Source organism: Microcaecilia unicolor, chromosome 3, assembly GCF_901765095.1.
Source record: "Microcaecilia unicolor chromosome 3, aMicUni1.1, whole genome shotgun sequence".
NCBI lineage: Eukaryota > Metazoa > Chordata > Amphibia > Gymnophiona > Siphonopidae > Microcaecilia > Microcaecilia unicolor.
In genome coordinates, this window is record NC_044033.1 from 277,445,526 (window position 1) to 277,465,369 (window position 19,844).

General features: G+C 43.2%; 1 protein-coding gene across 1 annotated transcript in view; it reads left to right on the forward strand.

Moving 5' to 3' along the window:
* IRF2BP2 (interferon regulatory factor 2 binding protein 2) overlaps positions 1–11,949 on the forward strand; it is a 52,423-nt gene extending 40,474 nt beyond the window's left edge. The window contains exon 2 of the mRNA XM_030198103.1: positions 9,195–11,949. Within this exon, the coding sequence (XP_030053963.1) occupies positions 9,195–9,916 (722 nt within the window). The 3' untranslated portion in view covers positions 9,917–11,949. The remainder of the gene's footprint in view (positions 1–9,194) is intronic.
* Positions 11,950–19,844: the final 7,895 nt, after the last annotated feature.

The window sequence follows — 19,844 nt, forward strand, 5'->3', positions numbered from 1 at the left end:
CTTCAGAGGTTTACTATATGTGGTCATGTGCAGTCACCTTAACTTCAGTATTCTCTCTATCTAGCAGGTGGATGGTCATATCTGTGCAGCTCTGGATTGCTTGGCTCCTGGTCTAGTCCCCTGGGTCTAGTCAAGCTTCTGGGGTCTGAGGTGGGTGCACACCTGATGGTGCCATGTCCCTCCCTTCCTCCCCATCAACCCCTCCTCTCTGCCTGATTGGGGTTTGTGGTTCTCACTCTCCTGACTTAAAAAAAAGTTTGAGGTTTCTTTTGCTTCGGTGCCCTCTCCTGCCTTAAAAAAAAAAAAAAAAAAAAACTGTCTAATTTGTCCAGCTTGGTGAACTAATGCCGGTTTGCAGTACTGGCTGAGGGGTGTGAGGGCCAACTTTACATGTGACAGCGATTCCTGAGGGGGTGAGTAGTCACCCTATCTGTGCTGGTGGGGCAGAGCAAAAGCGGCTTCCAGTGTGGGAGCCACTGGGCTGCTGCAGTTGCCCGTGCAGGAGATCCACTGTACAGTCCAACTCTGTGGAGTGGTGTGCTCCTTCCTGGCTCGTTTTGGCTGGTGCAGGGCAGTTTTCTTCTTGGGTGTGCATGCGCGCTTGAGAGCGCCATCTTTCTTGCCATGCCACATGGCAATGCTGAAGCACTGGCGCTTCCCTGGGGCCTGATTTGCTTGCAGTTCAGTCAGTTTTATATGTAGACTTTTCAGAAGATGGACTGGGGAACTGGGGTGGATCACTCCCGGTTTCTTTATATTTGGTATTTAAGGGCTTCTGAGAAAGGAGGCCTGGGGTGGTTTGCAGACTCCTGTGGGAGTCTTCAGGTCTCCCAAAGCTTTGAGTCTCCCGCAGCTTTCCAGGGGTGAGGTCAGAGACCCATTAGTTCCCTGCAGCTGTTCTGTGGCAGCGAGAGCCTTCAGCTGCAGCTTGGAAAGTACTGACTATCTGAAGGTCGTCTGGTAGAGATGCCTGTGCTTTAGTAGGTGATTTACACTTAAGAATATTTCTGGACCCTTCTTGAGGAGGTTAAGGGTGTGTGTACATCATTAATGGAGGGCAGAAAGGGATCAGGATTAGGGATCCTGCTCTAGGTTTTTCACTCTTTCCCTCTTCCTCTTTCTCAGAGCATGGCAGTACAGTTTGTATAGTTGGTCAGGCTTAGGGCTGTTGACTCCATGTTTCTGTGAGAAATGTTACATTTTGAGACTAGTGCAGGCCTCTCAGGTTTCTCTCAGTTTCTATGGTAATCCTTCACCCTCTGCTGCCCTGGTGGCATTTGCTGTGTGTGTACTGTTTACATCAAACTAGTTTTATTCAGGAGGGTGCCTGGCCTTTCAGCCTGAAAGTTACAGGTTCAAGGTTGGTTTTATCCATTCTATTAGAAACTGTGGGCTCAGCTAGGTTTTCCAATGGGGCATATTTTATTTCATTGGCTCTTACTGCTTGCCTGTCCAAGCAGTTCTTACATGACTGGAACAGTTATCACTACACTACTGTACTAAGGATTGCCCTCCTCTCTCTTTTTGCACACTGATACTGGCCGCACGTTTGCATACTATCCCCAGTTACCCCGGTATCTGCAGCGTACTTGGTACCTCTAGTTGCTTCTATAGCATTTTTGGCACCTTTTCATGGTATGGGGCACCTAGATTTCATGGAGTGGTCCAGGAACTACTTCAGTGTAGAGGTAGCTTAATAGTTGTTGCAGTCAGCTGAGAGTATGCACAGAGCTCTAGGGGTGCTGCTTCACGACCCACTGCAGCTTGCTATTTGTAGTGCACAATGGTGCAACAGCCATATTCTGCTACGCCATCTGGCTCTGGTTCTCAGCTGCACTTGTTAGCTCCAATGCGCAGCAGTTATAGTGCACAGTCACACCAGCCAATTCTTGTCCCTATCTGCAAGAAGTTAGCGCGAGCTTAGGCATCTGATGTGGCTTCCAAGTCACATTTGGCAACCTGCCTTTTGGAAGTAATCTTGGGCCTGGAGAAGATCTAAGGCAGTTGGGTAAAGACCTGAGGGACTTCCAAGTCTTGGAGATTGCCAGGGGACGAGTTTAAGGATGATTTTTAATCCTCTTGGTTTTGTCGTAGGTTTTGTGGGGCCAGGAAAACCACTTTCAGGGTTTCCACTTCCACTACGACAAGCCACCTGGCTGCTGATAGAATGAGCTCTGTTTCAATTCCAGGTCTACCTATGCCTGCTGCATCTTCCAATGATGGAGTCTCAGTTCACTCCTCAGGCAGGACTCCTGTACTGGTTTCAGGAGGAGTGGCCCAAGATTACCTCAGCTCAAATGTATCTTGTGTTTGAGCTTGCATGTAGACTCCAAGAAAAATCTGTAGTGAAGTCCAGGTTGTAACTGTGCAATAGAAAAACTGTCAGGCAGTTCTTGCCACCTTGCCAACGTTTCTTCCTGTAGGCACAGTTGAGACTGTCCCCAGTTGTATTTGGGGAATGGGAAGTTGTTCCCTTTGCTTTGTAGTTCTAACCAGGGAGCTTCCAATTCAATTTGGACGTCATAAGAGTCTAGGGTGTTTACGGTTCAACTTTTCACAATGGGAACCTTGCAGTATGTAATAGTTCTGTCTGGTGGGGAGAGTTTCTAGCCTCCCTGGACCTCAAGGAAACGTACTTTCATATTCCCAGTGCTACTTGCTGCAGAGGGATCTTAGTGATTTATAACCATGTCATTCAGCCTTGCCATTTTTGCAAGGTAATGATGGTAGTGTCAGCGTTCCTTTGTGAGGATGGATTGCAGGTTCATCCGTACCTCGTGACTGACTGATTTGCAGCTCTATCAAGAGACTCTGCAAATTTCGTCCAAGATACCTACTTGTCTTCAGTTCATAGGATTGGTAATCAGTGTTACCAAGAGTCAGTTGTTTCCAGCACGAATCTTGGCTTATCGGGGAGTGCTGTTCCATATAGGCTTGGGAAGTTTTCATCCTTTTGCTCCTCAGCAACAGGTGCCAACCCAAGTCAGGTTTTACTTTCCCTACCAGGTCCAGGATATGGGAATAGGTTCAAGTTATGGGCACAAGGTTCTCGTTCTTGGACATTCCCCCATGGGCCTGATTCCGTATCAGACCACTTCAGGGGTTCCTTCTCTGCTTTAGTCCCCATCTCTATGGTTCCCTTCAAGCCAGCTTAGTCTCAATGGGTGATTTCAACACAGCTTTCCGCTGATATTCAGAAGCTTTCTCTCCCTGGAGGTGGCTATCTGCAGCTTGTAGGCTGCTAGGGTGTGCCGTATCTGGCAGCAACAGAGTTCGGATCCCTTCCAGAAGGCAGGCAATTGACCGCCTCCTCACTTGCCAGAGGTAGAGTCGAGGCTGGCTTAGTTGCCAGTTTTCTTATATGATTTGTTTCAGGCATCAAATAAGCAGACGTTTTTGGCAGTCACAGCCTGTCGTTTGATGTGGTTGCGCTGCTGGGCGGTCAGTGCAACTTCTGATGACGTCTGGTTCATCTCCCTTTTCAGGGCAAGCTATTGTTTGAGGGAAGTTGGTGGAAGATCTGGGTGACTTATTGACTCAGCGTCTTACTGAGGGCATGTCTACAAGTTCTTTTCGGTTGGGTCAGGCTCGCCCTTATCTTTGACACCAGGACTATTGTCCGGGGCAGCCTAGTTTTCTTTAGCAATCCAGTCCAGGCAGGTTCTTGGAACTCCCGACTTCATCCGTTTGAGATCCTCTGGATTTCTACTGGTGATGGGGCGCACAGTCCTGTCTTTTCTGCATATGGTGGTTTCTGCCTTCCATCCCATTCCACCTTTGTCTCTTCCCACTTCTTGGATGTTCATCATATACTCCTATGCTATTTGGAAGTGACCAGCGAATTCCGTTGGTCAACTCTTCTTGCTTTGCTCAGGACCATAGGACGGTAATGCCCTTTCCAAAGCCACGCTGGCTCATCATTTTTAGATTGGCAGGTGTGGACATAGCAGTTCTGCTCCCCTTTCACCCCACCTAGCTACGCCTCTGCATAGTGGAGCAGTGTCTGGGATGACCCACTGAGCAGAAGTGACTCCTACATAGCCTTATGCACTGCTAAAGACTGTAGCGGTCTTCTAGTGCTCACCATTTTAAGATTAGATGCAGCGGTGGCAGGATCAGAAGCAGACATATTCAGAACCTGGAAAACCTTACGTATATAGGAGGGTGGCGACTCCTTACGAAACACCCACACTGCATTAGGATCATCAATTCCTGACCCGCTGAGCAGAAATGCCTCCTGACATACCCTCATGCTGTCCTCTGGCTGGTCACAAGGGGATCTGGCTTCAAGAGCCATAAGTAAGTACATAAGTAATGCAATACTGGGAAAAGACCAAGGGTCCATTGAGCCCAGCATCTTGTCCACGACAGCGGCCAATCCAGGCCAAGGGCACCTGGCAAGCTTCCCAAACGTACAAACATTCTATACATGTTATTCCTGGGATTTTGGATTTTTCCAAGTCCGTTTAGTAGCGGTTTATGGACTTGTCCTTTAGGAAACCGTCCAACCCCTTTTTAAACTGCTAAGCTAACCGCCTTCACCACATTTTTCGGCAATGAATTCCAGAGTTTAATTAAACGTTGGGTGAAGAAACATTTTCTCCTATTTGTTTTAAATTTACTACACTGTAGTTTAATCGCATGCCCCCTAGTCCTAGTATTTTTGGAAAGCGTGAACAGACGCTCACATCCACCTGTTCCACTCCACTCATTATTTTATATACCACAATGGCCGTTGACCGAGAGAAGCAATTTCTTCAGCTGGCCTCTGTATGGGATAGTCTCTCCCGTTGCGGTTGGCAGCACTTTCTTCCAGAGCGCAGTTGACTTCCTTTTCCGAGTCCTGTCTGGCTTCCGTGGCTGCCTTTTGCAGGTTGGCCACTTGGTCCTCTGTCCTGCTGTGGATGGCTTTTGCAAATCACCCACTTGATCTGCTGTCTTTCCCTTGTCAGGCTTTGCAGGCTTGGTGTGGCAGCGCTAGGCATTCCAGATTTGACGTGGCAGCGCATGTAACCATGGCCTGTGGAGAATTGCTCCAGTCTGCTGAGGTTGTAGTACCCCACCCCACTTGAGGACTTCTTTGGTACATCCCACAAGTCTCTGGATTAATCTGTGGGACGCTATGGAAGGTAAAATTAGTCCTTACCTGATAATTTTCTGTACATTAGTCAGAACAGATCAGTCCAGAGGCCTGCCCTTTGTTCTGGGTTGAGTGTTTTCTTCTAGTTGCCTCAGTTTCATCAGATTCCTTCATTTAATATTTGGTTACAAAAAAAAAACAAAAGGGAAAACAAGATAAATCAAACCTCTGGAATTCGTTGCCAGAGAATGTGGTAAAGGCGGTTAGCTTAGCGGAGTTTAAAACAGGTTTGGACAGCTTCCTAAAGGAAAAGTTCATAGACCATTATTAAATGGACTTGGGGAAAATCCACTATTTCTGGGATAAGAAGTATAAAATGTTTTGTACTTTTTGGGGGATCTTGCCAGGTATTTGTGACCTGGATTGGCCACTGTTGGAAACAGGATGCTGGGCTTGATGGACCTTTGTTCTGTCCCAGTATGGAAATACTTATGTACTTATGTAAAACATAAAGAAAACCTTTTGTTACCCTCCCGCAGTAGTGGTTGAGGAGCTTACATGGGCTTTATGCAGGCAGGAGAGGACTTCCTCTTTCGTCTTCGACTGCTTTGGTATTGACAATACTGAAGTTAAGGTGACTGCACATGACTACATATAGTAACCCTCTGAAGTTCTCTCTATCTCCATTTGCTGGTAGAGGGACATAACCCACAAGTCTCTGGATTGATCTGTTAGGACTAATGGAAAGAAAATTATCAGGTAAGTAATTTTGCCATGTTTACCCGATCCTTTCTTCTCCGGCACTTACATTCTTGTCAGTTTTAACCTTTTGCTGCAAGTTATGTATTGTCTGTCCTTTTCTGAGCTGGTTCCACCTGAGTTCCTGGAGGTCAATCCTACTTAACCACAGTACTGAGTTGGGGTCTCACTAGTGTCCTACATAAGTACTGTTTTACTTCATTTTATTGCAGACACCTCTACTTATATAACCAAGCATAATTTTCCTTGTTGCTTTATCAAAACTGATTGGCTACCTTGAGGTCATCTTTACCTTTACCTTTACCTTTAGATTGTAAGCTCTCTTGAGCAGGGACTGTCCTTCCCCATGTTTAAACTTGTACAGCGCTGCGTAACCCTGGCAGCGCTATAGAAATGCTAAGTAGTAGTAGTAGTAGTTTGATCAGTGATCTTCATTATTTTTCCAGTTGAGACCATTTTGGCAAAAATAATTTTGGTATGAGAATCAAGATCGTCAGGCAAAAGTGAACAGCACACCGGACACAAGGGATATTCCCCCTACAATGAGACACAACTAGCCTGGTGGCTTCCCCTTCTAATGTAGTCAGCCTGGATGCATGTATTTAGAGTGACTGACTCATGTAAATAAAACAAAATATTCCCTCACACTTTTTCTTTCCCTGGTCTTTCACCTGCCACATTTTCTTTCTAGCTGCTCTCCACTACGCATTCTTAATTGAACCCCAACCAGTCTCAGCCTTCACTATCCTGTTGCTACCCTTGACCTCTTCATGCTGGTCCTCGTACCATTTTTTTAAAATTCCCCCTCCCTTTATTTTCTTTAAAAACTTGGTGGTGTCCAGAACATCTCCTATCTTTTCTTCCAATACCACATGATTCTTCAGAGAGTTTGAACTTGCTGGTGCCCTGATTACCTCACTTCTCTTTTAGTCTCATGAGAATGATGTGAGAGTTGGGCGTTTGGGATGTACATAGCTCAATCTTGGAGCTATATGGCACAGACAGGGCAACTGTTATGCATGTAGTGCCAGCAGCAAGTCTTGGGACAAGGGGGAGCCTTTGTATGGGGGAAAAGTCACGTGACCACATTTGGACCCCAAGTCCTAGGCTCAATGGGGGCACCACTTTCCCCTGGACTTACAATAAAGAACACTCTTAGGTGGTTACTCCTAGATTATTTTTGTGTGCGACAGATCTGTATTTTCTCTTTCTGATATGTGGCTAGTACTGAAACTCCTCTCAAACACAACCATTCTTGCAACTTAATTATTAATTATTATTTTTTTCATTTTTGTTCTGTTGGAGATCTTTATTTACACAAGCATGTCCCCCCCCCCTTAATTTCCTTATCTTTGTTGCTAATTGAAACATTGAAGTGCCAATCCTAATACGAAGCTGTAGATTATCAAGTGGACATCATTTACCATTGATGGTTTCTGCCTTTCAACCATTTTTTCATCCAATATTTTGCTCTAGTTCCATACTACCAAGCTTGCTGGACAGTTTTACAGATTGAACAGTTTTGAAGCTTTAATTGCACTTCTCAAAGTTTATTTTGAGATATTGTAAGTTTGACATGTTGTCTTACTGTATCTCACTTTAGGCTGTGGATAGGAGAGCCATAAATTGAATTGAAAAGAAATGGGCATGGTATTGAAGCTCCAATCTGGATGTCAGTATGGCAACAGTGTCTTCAGCCCTGATCAGGAGGCAACAGCAGGCAGGCATTTTGGATGTCCACAATGAATATGGAAATTGCATGCACTGCCTCCATAGAATCTCTCTCATGTATATGTTGTGGGAGGTATTCCAGATCAACTTGAGAAATACTGCTTTAATTTGTGTTTGAAGGCAAAGCACTATTTCCCTTTTAATAGGGTATCCTCCATAGTTTTGCACACTATTTGAGGTTAAAGTGATAGGTATATAGTTTTCCATTACCCTTAGTTTGAAGGAAAACTTGGACAGTGTTGTGAGGGGTGTGTGGTGGCCTTATCTTATTTGTGTTTACACACCCCCATATTTCCCAGCTCCCGTCCCTAGTGCCTTAAACTTCCATACCAATCTCCATGCCAGTTTCCCTTCTTGCCCGCTCCCCGTCCCAATCTCACCCCCACCTCCACTCACATAATAATTCCCATTTGTATAACTACAGACTTTTCAGGCTCACCTCTCATTCTTCCTTGATTTCTAGGTTCCTTTATTTTTTTTTCTCTTCCTCTGTTCATATTTGTGGTTTCTTTTCCCCATTCCTTACCAGGGTGGCCAAACCTGCAGACAAAACCTGCAACATAGCAACACCATTGATTGTGTGTTACTGGCTCCTGTTGCTACGCCTCTCCTTGCAATTCTACATGATGTCCGGAAAAAAGGAGACCCTTTACATAGTTGCAAAATACTTTGCAATTGTTTAAGCATTTAGTATAACCTTAGAAAATACATTATTATAATGGTGTGTTTTTTTTTCTTCTTAATTTGTATTCAAAGTGTCCTCCTTCAACCTTGACACATTCATGAAGTCTTCGACACAACTGAGTTGTTGGCTTGATGAATTCTGAGGTTTCATTAATTATGAGCTCAATTTTTTTGTGAACTCGATGCACTGTGAGCTCGATCCTGTTGAAAAATAAAGTACTCAATTTCAGGCCAAAGGTTCTGCTGCAGTAGGATGTTTTTGGAATATTTGAAAAAAAAATGTTGTAGGTCCCTTTTTTTTTGGACACACAGTATAATTTGGCACCACTGAGGTCATGTGGTAAGAGCCTTTTCTATAGAAGAGCCAAGACACTTAAGATCTGTTATAGAATAAGTAGCATAACCCGTTATTGGCACACCTAATGTATACAACCACGCTCAAACCAGCCATAGATCTGACGTAAGTGCAGGTGCCTAAATGTGGCAGTGGCATGTCTAACTTACAGAATATTGTAAATTACACAGGTAAGTGGGATCCCTGCCTATGTCCTACCCATGCTTCACCACTGTGTATGCCCTCTTGCAAATATGTGCTGTGCAAGTTAAGCAGGTATTTGCAAAATATCACTTTGGCGAATTATTGGTATTTACGCTCATATATGCCACTATTGTGAATATTTACATACATAATGGTGTGTGAGAGAGTACCTAGTTTATAGAATTGTCCTTTCAGTGTTTGAGGTGTATAGGGGGCCTGAAGCACATATCTTTTGTGTAACCTTGTTGCCAGCTTGCTTTCTGCTAGTGCTACTGACTTTCACAAGAAATTGAAAGGAAGGATGGAGCAGCAGTTTTGTTTTAGTGACAGAATGTACAATCAGTATTTACTGAAAATGACCAGAATAACTTAAGCTTATGGTGTTATTTTCTTTTCTTTTAGGTGCTCGATCAGTAAAGAAAAGAAAAGCTTCTCCTGAGCCAGAATGTGAAGTTGGACCTCTTAAGATCAGTGGCGAAGCACAATCATGGTTGCCAGTGGTTGATGGCTTAAAAGTTCCCACCATGACTAGTGCATCTTTTGTGTCACCACCATCAACAGTTTCGCCACACTCCAGTCGTACCACACCACAGGAAGTCACGCAAAATGGCCAGTCTCCAATGGCAGCTTTGATTTTAGTAGCAGATAATGCTGGTGGTAATCTTGTATCCAAAGATGCTAACCAGGTCCATTGTACAGCCAGAAGAAATAGTAACAGTTCGCCATCTCCATCATCTGTGAGCCAAAGAAAGATTGGTCTTAGGGATGTGCCAAGCCAGGTTCAAAGTGGAGGAATGACACCACTTCCAGTAATGGAACAAGTCCATCCTCAAAGCATTCCAGACTCCTCCATTCCAAACAGTATACCATTATGTTGTACACTTTGCCATGAGCGCCTAGAGGACACACATTTTGTACAATGCCCTTCAGTACCATCACACAAGTTTTGTTTCCCTTGCTCAAGGCAAAGTATCAAACAGCAAGGATCCTCTGGGGAAGTATATTGTCCAAGTGGGGAAAAATGTCCTTTGGTTGGTTCTGGTGTACCCTGGGCTTTCATGCTGGGTGAAATTGCAACAATTCTTGCAGGTGATGTTAAAGTGAAAAAAGAGAGAGACTCTTGACTTCTTTTCTATTTTTTTAAACTTCCTTCATCTTGAAATAAAATGGCTTGAATTGTAAATATGTTCAAGAGATGGGAAGCATAGACGTCATAAACATGGCTGTATAATTTTCAGTTTCTGGAAACATTGTGTGTCTGTTTTTGAAGACACAGGGGAATCGTATTCTAAAGGCATTTTCTCTTGTTAATGTGTTATTTCAAGTACATTTTCTCTTGGCAACTGTTGTTTGGTGTAGTCTTAATTAAAATGCTTTGTAGACTGGTGAATAAAATGCTTTTAGCTGTATTGGTATTCACTTGTTCAAAATGCCAAATACATTTTCTCATATCTGTAAATATGCTTTGCAGTCTTATTTTTTGGTTATTCATTAGGTTCCCTAGGGATTAGCTATCTCAAGGCATTAAAATGGACAAACTTGTTAAAGAATCCAGATGAGGGGGTCAGTCAGCAATATCGATATACATTGTTATATTTTTCATTTATATTTTATAACAGATTTGTAGCAGTATTAATTTAACACTTCTAGGATCCATTTTTCTTTTGGAACCAATGACTTCTCATGAACATTGTTCAGTGCAGTAGATCACATAATGTTGCAAAACAATCATCCTTTCGTTACTATTAATAGAACTGTGACTTTGATACTCATTCACACAAGACAGTAATTGTAAGCTGTTGGAAACCTAGAATGTTATGTGGATTCTGTTAAAAGCACCTTAACCACATAAAATTTGTAAATGCTTGGCACTGTTGACATGGAAGTAAACAATTCATAGTGAAATGTCAACAGAGCTCCAGAAGTAGCAGTATACACTTAGAATGGTTTTAAGAGTAATTAACTTACATACTTGTGATCTGTTGGTTGTATACATACAAAATAGGATATTGCAGGTAACTAAATGATATTGATCCAGAATTTTAGCAACATTTTTCAGAACCCCAGTGATTGTGGTTGTCCTTATTACTGTATTCTTGCTGAGTTACTTTGTCATTATGGGAACCTTCAAGCTTTTGTGTTATACTGTCTGTGGACTTTGGCTTATCAGATCTGTATAGTAAATTTAGTATTGTAGTGGTCATGGATGCCCACATTTTCATGCATAGGTTAGTATGGAGATAACTGATTTTGTCAGGATTATTTTAAGGCCCATCAGTGGCATGTTGGGCATGGATGTAGGGAGTCCATAATTTCCATCAATAAGAAATACAATATGGTATTATATGAAAGTTATATGAAACTTGGAAACTCATTCGATTGGGATAGATATTAACCTGTAAAGGAGGATTCTTTATATCAAATTTTATAATACAGTCTTTAATAACTGGTATAGCCATTTCTTCAGGACATTTTTAAAATTGCTATTTGGGCATGATATGTTTTAAAGTAGGGAGGATGTAACCTGATGATTAGAGTATTAAACTGTAAGTCATCCTGGGTTCTGTAACCTTGGAGCTGTGTTTTGCCAGCTGCAATTGATTAGTAGAAATCTCCTCCTCTTCATCCTTTGAAAGTTTTATGTTATCCAGGTAGAGGAAATGTGCTGTTACGCCCCTCTAGTAGTGGAGACCTTGACTGCACGTTTCTGACGTATGAAATTGTAAAGTTTGTTGGAATTTTGTTTGAACAAAGCACATTAATAAATTCAAGTTGTGAGATAGGTTAAATGAACCATAAAAAAAGTTAAATCTCCAGTTACAACTTTTGTGGTGGATTTTTTTTAACCTATCTTTTTCTTCCCATCCAGAGTTGTAGTAGATAATCATCATGATATATCCCACTGAAGTGTAGTAACAATGGCTGTGTAAATATATCTTCTGTTTTCAGTATGACCATGTGACTTCTTAATATGTACATCTTTTTTGAATCCTGTTACTTGACTGTGCAATCTCAAAGTTTGTCATGCTCCTTTTGGCCCTATTCAAATCTAGACTAAAACCTCACCTTTTTGAGTCTGCTTTTAACTCTTAATCCCTTATTCACCTGTTTAATACCTATGTTTAATCACTCCCATAATAAATGAAACACTCTATCCCTTATTTGTCCTGTTTGTCTCTCTTGAATAGATTGTAAGCTCTGCTGAGCAGGAATTGTCTCTTATGTGTTTGTATACTGCGCTGCATAAGTCCAGTAGTGGCATATAAATAATTGATAGTACTATCAGGAATACAATTTGAGCTTGAATTCCAGTTTTGTATTGGAGCGCATTTGTTCAACTGATGGCAGGGATTCAGAAATTCATACAGGATTTACTCAAAATGGCTGAAATGTACTTACCCTGAAGCTTAGAGGGAAGGGGTAAGGGACAAAGGCAGCAAAAGAAACATGAAGAATGCATGTCCCTTATCTCAGTGAAGTACCCTTTCTCTTTTCCTTTTCCCCTGTTCCCTTCTACTCTTGTAATCCCCTCCCCTTTTCAATTCAGCCTTTCTTCTCCCAGTCCACTGATGGCATTAAATTTATTTCTTCTCATATTTCTACCTTTTATATTGAGTTGAATTCTCTTCAGTTACTGAGGTTTTTAAATATTATCCACATTTAAGTTGCAGCTTACTTATGTAAAACAACAAACTATATTTAGCAAAGCATAACTAGGTTCTCTAATGTCATGCCATTGTAAAAATAAGAGGCTAACATTTTTTTTCCTGTCAAATTTATTCTGTTTGCCAGGTTTTTCAGTGTTGGCTACTGCATTTTTAGCCAAGATGAGGAAAATCAAGCTATGTTCTAACTTTACTTGCTTAGTATCTGGGGGTGAACTATCCTTAACAGGTGGGTGTTATCCCTTCCTGCCAGCAGATGGAGGTAGAGAAACAGAACTTTCCCAATGACATCACAGGTATAACCTGTTGATGCTTAGGGGAAAGCTCCAGTATTTCTCTACTTCCAATAGATGGTGGGAGGTTCAGACTGGTGGTGCGTGTGATCCGTGCCCTAGCTTTCAGCAGGTGGAGGCAGATGAACAGCTTGGTCATGTCTAACTGCAGGCTTCCAGGTGGCTGGATCCATGGACCTGCTGCCCCCAGTCAGTCTGATGGCGACCACTGGGTGAGAAATACTGCTCAGAGGGTTTGGGTCGCCATCTTCCCCCTCCGCTGCCCTTGCATCTTTTTGGGTAGCTGCTTCCTCTCACTTCTCAAACATGCTCACCTTCTGCACTCAAGGCAGTCAAAATTGGACTGATCGTGCGTGGTTTACCTTTAGTTTAAATCATTTTTTATTGGTTGTAACAGACAAATAAAACAGTTTTGTGCCACAGAGTAACATTATACATGAACTTGTCAACCAGCAGGCTGAATCAGCCGATCAAGCTATAACAAAGTATTTTACATTTTCTCCCCTCCCTTCCCCTTCCCTTTCTAATGACCCTATAATTCACCCTATCGGTCACATGTTATTACTGCATATATAACAAAACAATAATTGACATACATCTGTCTAGATCATTCCAAAATAACCTCCTTCGTTCGATGTCAATTTATGTAGGGCATTTAGCATTATTAATCCTGAAGGGTCCCCCTCCCTACCCCCCTGTTTTATCTGTCCCCACGTGGTTTACCTTTATTCCCTGGCATACAGAATATAGCTTAAGTTAAAAATAAATATTTAAAAAAATAAATAAAAGCTTGTTGAAGGGGGCAGATGGGAACACAGCACACTCAACAGAGCTGGACAGATGATGGTGAGATTGCCAGGGTCCCAGGCTGCAGTTCGCTTTGGAAGGACCTGTATGCCTCTGCACTAGCCATGTGACTGGGTGTGCCAGCAGACTGACACTGTAAGGCCTGTATGAGTACAGCACTGTTTTCCTTCTTCCCCTGAAAAGGGAGGGTTCCTTATGAAGTAGTAAACATAGTGCAGTTAGACTTGTTCAAGAAAAAAAAAAGTGGGATATGTTTGTTCAGTATTTACTTTTCAAGATGGTCTTTGCTGTTTTGAAAATTGATATTGAAATTGAAGCATTCACTGGGTAACCAGACTTGTTTTGACCAGACTTTTTAAATTGGTACATATTTATATTTCAAGTTTAGCTATTGTGCATATTTTCCCTGTTACCTTCTTGAGTATGACACCTTTTAATGATGTAAGTGCCTCTTCACTTTCACTGGTGAGTATTAAATCAGTGCTAATGACATCTTTGTCAGACAGTTGCAGCTCATTTTAATCATAAGCTTAATTATATAATTTGGTGGGGGGTTAAAACTGTCCCTCATGGTGGAATTCACATGTAATCAGTAAAATGTGAAAAGGGTGCCAGTTTGCTGCAGTGACCTGTATAGTATGTGTGATTTTCTTTTTCTCGACAAGCAGGATTGAGTCTAGTACACAAGTGATGTCATTGGATGGCACTGAAATGCACAGCTATCCTGAAGTTGAGTATGTTTGATCTTTCCTGTGCTCAGCTTATCCCCTCTGTTATGTATGTTCTGCCATGTCAAACAGATGCAAAATAAAAGTCCTCCTGAAAATTTTTCTGGTGTTTACATTTACAGTCTTCTGGTGAAAATTCTATTTATGTTCCTTGTTAGAACCCTGAACTATTGTGCAGGTAAAACCAAGCTTCTAACCCTGCACAGCATCTAAAACAGAGGTTTTCAACCCAGTCATCGGGGCACACAGCCAGTTGGGGTTTTCAGGATATCCCTACTGAATGAGGATATCTTGAAAACCCCAACTAGCTAGGTGTGCCCTGAGGCCTGGGTTGAAAACCCCTGCTCTAAAAGAAAGATTGCAGACTTTAGTACTCATGTAAGTTGTCTCATCTGTTTGGTTTCAGAACATAAGCAGTAGGAGAGAACACTGTGGATGTATGTCCTCGTGAGCCAGGAGCTTCAGACTTGACAATCACTGGGTCCAATGACCCAGAAAAGAAGCTTTAACTTAGGAAGCAGAGCTTAGAAATCCATTCTGTGCACTTGAGCAAGTCCTCTTGGCTTGCTTCTGTTCATGCAGTGGCTTCAAATCTGAAAGGTCAGTGCTATACGTCCCTCTTTTGATTTAAATTTCACTTGCAACTTAACATAAAGCACAGGTGTTTTTATAGTATCACAGGTTTAAAGGGAGGGGGGGGGGGGAAAGGAATGGGACTTAATATACTGTCTTTCTGTGGTTTTTGCAACTACATTCAAAGTGGTTTACATAGTATATACAGGTACTTATTTGTACCTGGGGCAATGGAGGGTTAAGTGACTTGCCTATAGTCACAAGGCGATGCAGTGGGACTAGAACCCAGTTCCCCAGGATCAAGTCTGCTGCACTGACCACTAGGCTACTCCTCCATTCCCAAACAGTTTGTAGGTGGTTGAAAAGCACCATCATCTTGGCATAGGCCACCATAACAATGGCACTATCTTGAAGTGCAAACACCTCCATGCTCTTTGTGTTACCAGCACTGACTAAAGTCCTTACAAACTTCTGATGCAAATTTACTCTGGCACCAGTAGCACAGAAATGGAAGATGTGTTGACATCCTGATGCTGACCTAATCCACAATGCCTCAGACACTTCTGTGCGATGATGCTTTTGTGCAGCTGTCGTTTTGTTCACAGACTCAGGTACATAAGTACATAAGTACATAAGTAGTGCCATACTGGGAAAGACCAAAGGTCCATCTAGCCCAGCATCCTGTCACCGACAGTGGCCAATCCAGGTCAAGGGCACCTGGCACGCTCCCCAAACGTAAAAACATTCCAGACAAGTTATACCTAAAAATGCGGAATTTTTCCAAGTCCATTTAATAGCGGTCTATGGACTTGTCCTTTAGGAATCTATCTAACCCCTTTTTAAACTCCGTCAAGCTAACCGCCCGTACCACGTTCTCCGGCAACGAATTCCAGAGTCTAATTACACGTTGGGTGAAGAAAAATTTTCTCCGATTCGTTTTAAATTTACCACACTGTAGCTTCAACTCATGCCCTCTAGTCCTAGTATTTTTGGATAGCGTGAACAGTCGCTTCACATCCACCCGATCCATTCCACTCATTATTTTATACACTTCTATCATATCTCCCCTCAGCCGTCTCTTCTCCAAGCTGAAAAGCCCTAGCCTTCTCAGCCTCTCTTCATAGGAAAGCCGTCCCATCCCCACTATCATTTTCGTCGCCCTTCGCTGTACCTTTTCCAATTCTACTATATCTTTTTTGAGATACGGAGACCAGTACTGAACACAATACTCCAGGTGCGGTCGCACCATGGAGCGATACAACGGCATTATAACATCCGCACACCTGGACTCCATACCCTTCCTAATAACACCCAACATTCTATTCGCTTTCCTAGCCGCAGCAGCACACTGAGCAGAAGGTTTCAGCGTATCATCGACGACGACACCCAGATCCCTTTCTTGATCCGTAACTCCTAACGCGGAACCTTGCAAGACGTAGCTATAATTCGGGTTCCTCTTACCCACATGCATCACTTTGCACTTGTCAACATTGAACTTCATCTGCCACTTGCACGCCCATTCTCCCAGTCTCGCAAGGTCCTCCTGTAATCGTTCACATTCCTCCTGCGACTTGATGACCCTGAATAATTTTGTGTCATCGGCGAATTTAATTACCTCACTAGTTATTCCCATCTCTAGGTCATTTATAAATACATTAAAAAGCAACGGACCCAGCACAGACCCCTGCGGGACCCCACTAACTACCCTCCTCCACTGAGAATACAGGTGTTGGATTCTTTTTTTTTTTTGTAAATATTTTTATTGTAAGTGTGAAAGGCATATAACAGAACATTGAAATTTTCATACTTTGCAGCAAACATAACAGAACAGCAACTTCTGTCCATTAACTCTAGAACAAGGACATCTCCTTTATCCAGTATGATAAATAACTTTAAGCCACAGACAAATGCACATCCTATGTATACATGACAAAGATCACAACAGCTATTATCACACCTAACCTTCCACCTCATTTTTTGTTTTAATGTTTCCCCTCCCTCCCCGCCCCCCCCTTGCCCCCTGCCCTCCCCCCCTGCTCCTGGAGAAACCTGAGACCCAAAGTACAACATCTCAAAGCGTTGCCATAAATGCCCAAATCCCCGTCCACGCGGACCCAAAGACTTAGAGCGCTCCTGTTCCCAGCAAGCCATCTGCTTCATTCTGGCTAACCAGAGATTGACAACTGGGGGCTCTACTAGTGTCCATTGGGCCAATATTGTTTTCCGTGCCACCATAAGAGCGACACCCACAAACCGAACCTGAGAATATTGCAGGCCTTGATCACTTAATTCAGACTCATCTCCCAGCAGCAGTATCTTGTAAGACCACTCTATGGGGACTCCCAATGTGCACTCCAGCGATTCCACCACTGTGCTCCAGAACTGGGCTAACTTTGTGCACTCCAAAAAAGTGTGTATCAATGTTCCTTCTCTATGTTTGCACTTCAGACATGTACTATCCTCCCATAAGCCCATATGCTTACCCTTCTCCCGTGTTATGAACGCCCCATGTAACAACTTAAATTGCATTTCTTGCAAATTCGCACTAGGAGTTGATTTAAATGCCCATGTAAAATAATTGGAAAGCATATCCACTGTGATCTCTTCTCCCAACTGCTCCCCCCACCAACTCGCCAAGCCAGCAAAAAAAGTAGCATCTTTGTGTTCCTTTCCCAGTGCATACCACACCGCCAACCTATTCGCTGACTTCGGAACTTGACAAAACATCTTATCTAATCGGGTAAAGGTAGGCCCTTGCGATGCTGAAGTAGTCAAGGTGGCACAGTAGTGCCTCCACTGTAGGAAAGGAAAGAAGTCCACCCTTCCTAAGTTCCACTTAGCCTGTGCCTGTTCAAACGATGGGAGTAAACCCTCCTCAGATGTAATAAATTCCCCCACATACCGACAACCATTTCTTGCCCATACCTGGAACCGCGACACCCCCTGTCCCGCTGGAAAAGCAGGGTTATCCACTGCAGCCAGGAATGGAGATGCACCCGTCGCCTTACCCAAATATCCTCTTCACCACTCCCAAGCCCTCTGCAGCGGTTGAAGCAGAAACTGCGATTCTCCCTTCCTACCCATCCTCAGTTGTATCATGTTAAATGCAGAATATGATAAAGATTCGTCCTGCCAGATGGATTGCGGTGCATACCTAGCCGATCCCTCATGCAATTCATGAATCCACCTAAGTATAGCTGCCACGTTGTACAAGCGAAGGTCTGGAAAGTTTAATCCACCTTTAGTTCTGGGCAATGTTAGCTTGGCAAAACTGATTCTAGCCCTGCGCCCGGCCCAAATAAAAGTGCCTATAAAACCTTTGTAATACAGCTCATCCTTTTTTGTGATCCAAAGTGGCAACATTTGCAGAGAATACAGTATTTTTGGTAACATGACCATTTTAACGAGGGCTACTCTGCCTAGCAGAGAAAGCGGTAAGTCCTTCCATCGCTGACACAACGCCTTAAGGCTATCCAGCTTATCCTGGACATTCCTCCTGTAGATCACTCGCATATCTTTATGTAGATATACTCCCAGGTATTTCAACGTGCCCGTTGACCACGCCAAAGGGAAAGTAGGCAACTGCCTGCATGCACACGGGACAGACACCGGCAAAGCCTCAGACTTGTCAAAGTTTATCCGCAAGCCTGAAAACGATCCAAATTGTACGAGCAAAGCTACTAAGTGGGGGACACTTGCCGAGGCGTTGTCTAGGTAGATAAGCATGTCATCAGCAAATAAATTAATTTTAATTTCCTGGGACCCCAATCTAATCCCTTCTACATTTTTAGTCTGGCGAATTTTAATAGCAAAGGGCTCTAATGACAGTACAAATAGCATAGGTGATAGTGGGCATCCCTGCCGGGTGCCCCTTTCCAATGAGAAAGCTTGAGACATTGCCCCATTTATTAATATCTGGGCTGTAGGGTTACTATATAAAGCTCTAATTCCGCCCAAAAATTCTCCCATTATGCCGAATTGGGGCAGGACCCAGAACAGATAATCCCATAAGATCTTGTCAAAAGCCTTCTCAGCGTCCAAACTTGATTATTGCATCCCCCGGAGCCTTTCCCTTTCTTTGCAAAACTGTCAACGCTCTCATAATATTGGAAGAGGCGTACCTCCCTGGCACAAACCCTGCCTGATCCGTATGTACTAACTCAGGCAAGACCCTCCCCAGTCTACTCGCCATTATATTTGCAAAAAGCTTAATATCTTGATTCAAAAGCGAAATTGGCCTATAAGAGCCCAACTTCTCCTCATCCCTTCCGGGTTTAGGAAGTACTACTATATGGGCGTATATGAGACCTCCTCCCGCCCTTCCGGTTGTACATAAATGATGGCAGAGTTCCTGAAAAGGGGGGCAAATCTTGGCTCCCAAAATTTTGTAAAATTCAGGCCCTAGCCCATCCGGGCCCGGTGCTTTGGCTAACTTTAATCTCTTGATTGCCTGTCTAACCTCCTCACCCACTACTGGCTCATTCAGTTTATCTCTCTGCTCATTAGATAGCTGTGGTAGAGAAATATCCTTGAAAAATACCTCTCTCTGCACCCCGTCCACCTCTCCTTTATTGTACAGTGCTTTGTAAAATCTCACAAACTCCTCCTGTATACCTACATTCGTTGACACTATCTCCCCGCTAGGCGACTTTATCTTTGTTATGATCTTCCTGGCTCCTCTACTTTTCACCAGTGACGACATCAATTTCCCTGCTTTATTCCCCCAACGAAACAAATTGTATTTATATATACTGATGTCTTGGGCCGCTCTTTCATTCAAAATATCACTGATGCATCTTCTTGTCGCCCAGTACTCTTTCTTCGCTTCCTCATCTCTCTGACGGGCACATCTCCCCCTTAGCTGCTGCAGTTGATTGGACAGGGTCACCAATCTCTCATTCCTCTCCCTGTTCTTTTTTGCTGTGTACGCCAAAATGTGTCCCCTTAGTACAGCCTTCCCCGCTTCCCAGTACACAACAGGGTCTA